At 50.0% G+C, this 1210-nt stretch overlaps 1 protein-coding gene across 1 annotated transcript in view; it reads right to left on the bottom strand.

The window, feature by feature from the left end:
- The window catches only part of LOC104944219 (uncharacterized), a gene marked incomplete at its 3' end in the record, with an annotated part of 6790 nt that extends 5968 nt beyond the window's left edge, over positions 1-822 (bottom strand). The window contains exons 1-2 of the mRNA XM_010769726.1: positions 722-822; positions 411-591 (exon numbers count right to left, since the gene is read on the bottom strand). Coding sequence (XP_010768028.1) covers positions 411-591; positions 722-805 — 265 coding nt within the window. The remainder of the gene's footprint in view (positions 1-410; positions 592-721) is intronic.
- Between the last annotated feature and the right edge of the window lie 388 nt (positions 823-1210).

Raw genomic sequence — 1210 nt, forward strand, 5'->3', positions numbered from 1 at the left:
TATTTTTCTCATACTGACTGTACTGCAGCACCTCTTTTCACCCTCTGTCTGAAACCAGAGCCCAGTCTGCTCTGATTGGTTAGCTGGCCGGCTCTGTTGTGATTGGTCAACCGCTTAGAGATGTCCCACCCCTTAGCCTATCACGTGCAATGTGTTGGAGCGCTAGCCAATAGGAGCGTGAGTGTTACAAAGTCATGTCACTATGTTGAGGGAGTAAATAAGGGGGGGGGGNGGGGGGAGTGTGTGAGAGAAACTCTGTCTGGAGAGAACTCAGCCTTTGCAGACCATTTACATGCACACACACCAATATAACACACTACAGGAAAGGGAAAACCCCAAAAAGCATCACAGGGCCCCTTTAACTTGCCTTGTCTTGTATATATATATATATACGCTCCGTCTGTACCCACCCTTGATTCCTTGTCTGCAGTGACTCATGGAGGCGTCCTCCTCCCCGGGGGGCCCTCTGCAGTGCAGCATGCCTGAAGACGATGCACCACGCTGGGCCTTCTGCTTCAGCTGGGTCACCCGCCGGGCGAGCCTGGAGCTCAGGGCGCCGGGCCGACCTCGGTGCTTACAGCGGGCTTTCATCTGCAGACCGGGGGAGGAGAAGCTAATTATTGACAAATGTATTTCCGCTAATTGAAATATCCAGGAAAGAACAAAAGCGTTAGCAGCAGGAAGTGGCTGTCAGTGTGTGTATGGACCAGGAGAGACTGACCTGTGCAGAGCTGTGGCTGGAGAAGACGTGATTGGACATTTTCTTACTGGCTTTTTCCTCCAATAAATCCAACCTGGAAGACATGAAAACACAGCAGAGACACACTTAAATGAGAAATGATCATATACAAACCAGATCACAGAATCAATCCCATCACACATTTCTTTCCTTTCATGGATGATTTTTCTCTGCCTCTCTGCTCTCTCTAGTTTCGTCTCCCCTGGGTTCATTCATTGACTCCCTCTCTCCCCCCTCACTCTTCCGATCTGTCTCATAACTTTGATGAGGTAAGAGAGGGACAACGCTTTTTGACGGCAAACATGGAAATACTCAGTGGCCGTGTGAATACATGAAACTCTGCTGAATCAACACATGAAAGGGGTAAGAATGATCTGCTGTGAGGGAGGGAGGAGAGACACAGGGAGACAGAGGGGGGAGGAGAAGAGTTGAGGGGGAGGGAGAGAGACAGAGAGAGAGATGAAGCAGTCT

Source organism: Notothenia coriiceps, unplaced genomic scaffold (assembly GCF_000735185.1).
Source record: "Notothenia coriiceps isolate Sejong01 unplaced genomic scaffold, NC01 NC01_scaffold00007693, whole genome shotgun sequence".
Taxonomy (NCBI): domain Eukaryota; kingdom Metazoa; phylum Chordata; class Actinopteri; order Perciformes; family Nototheniidae; genus Notothenia; species Notothenia coriiceps.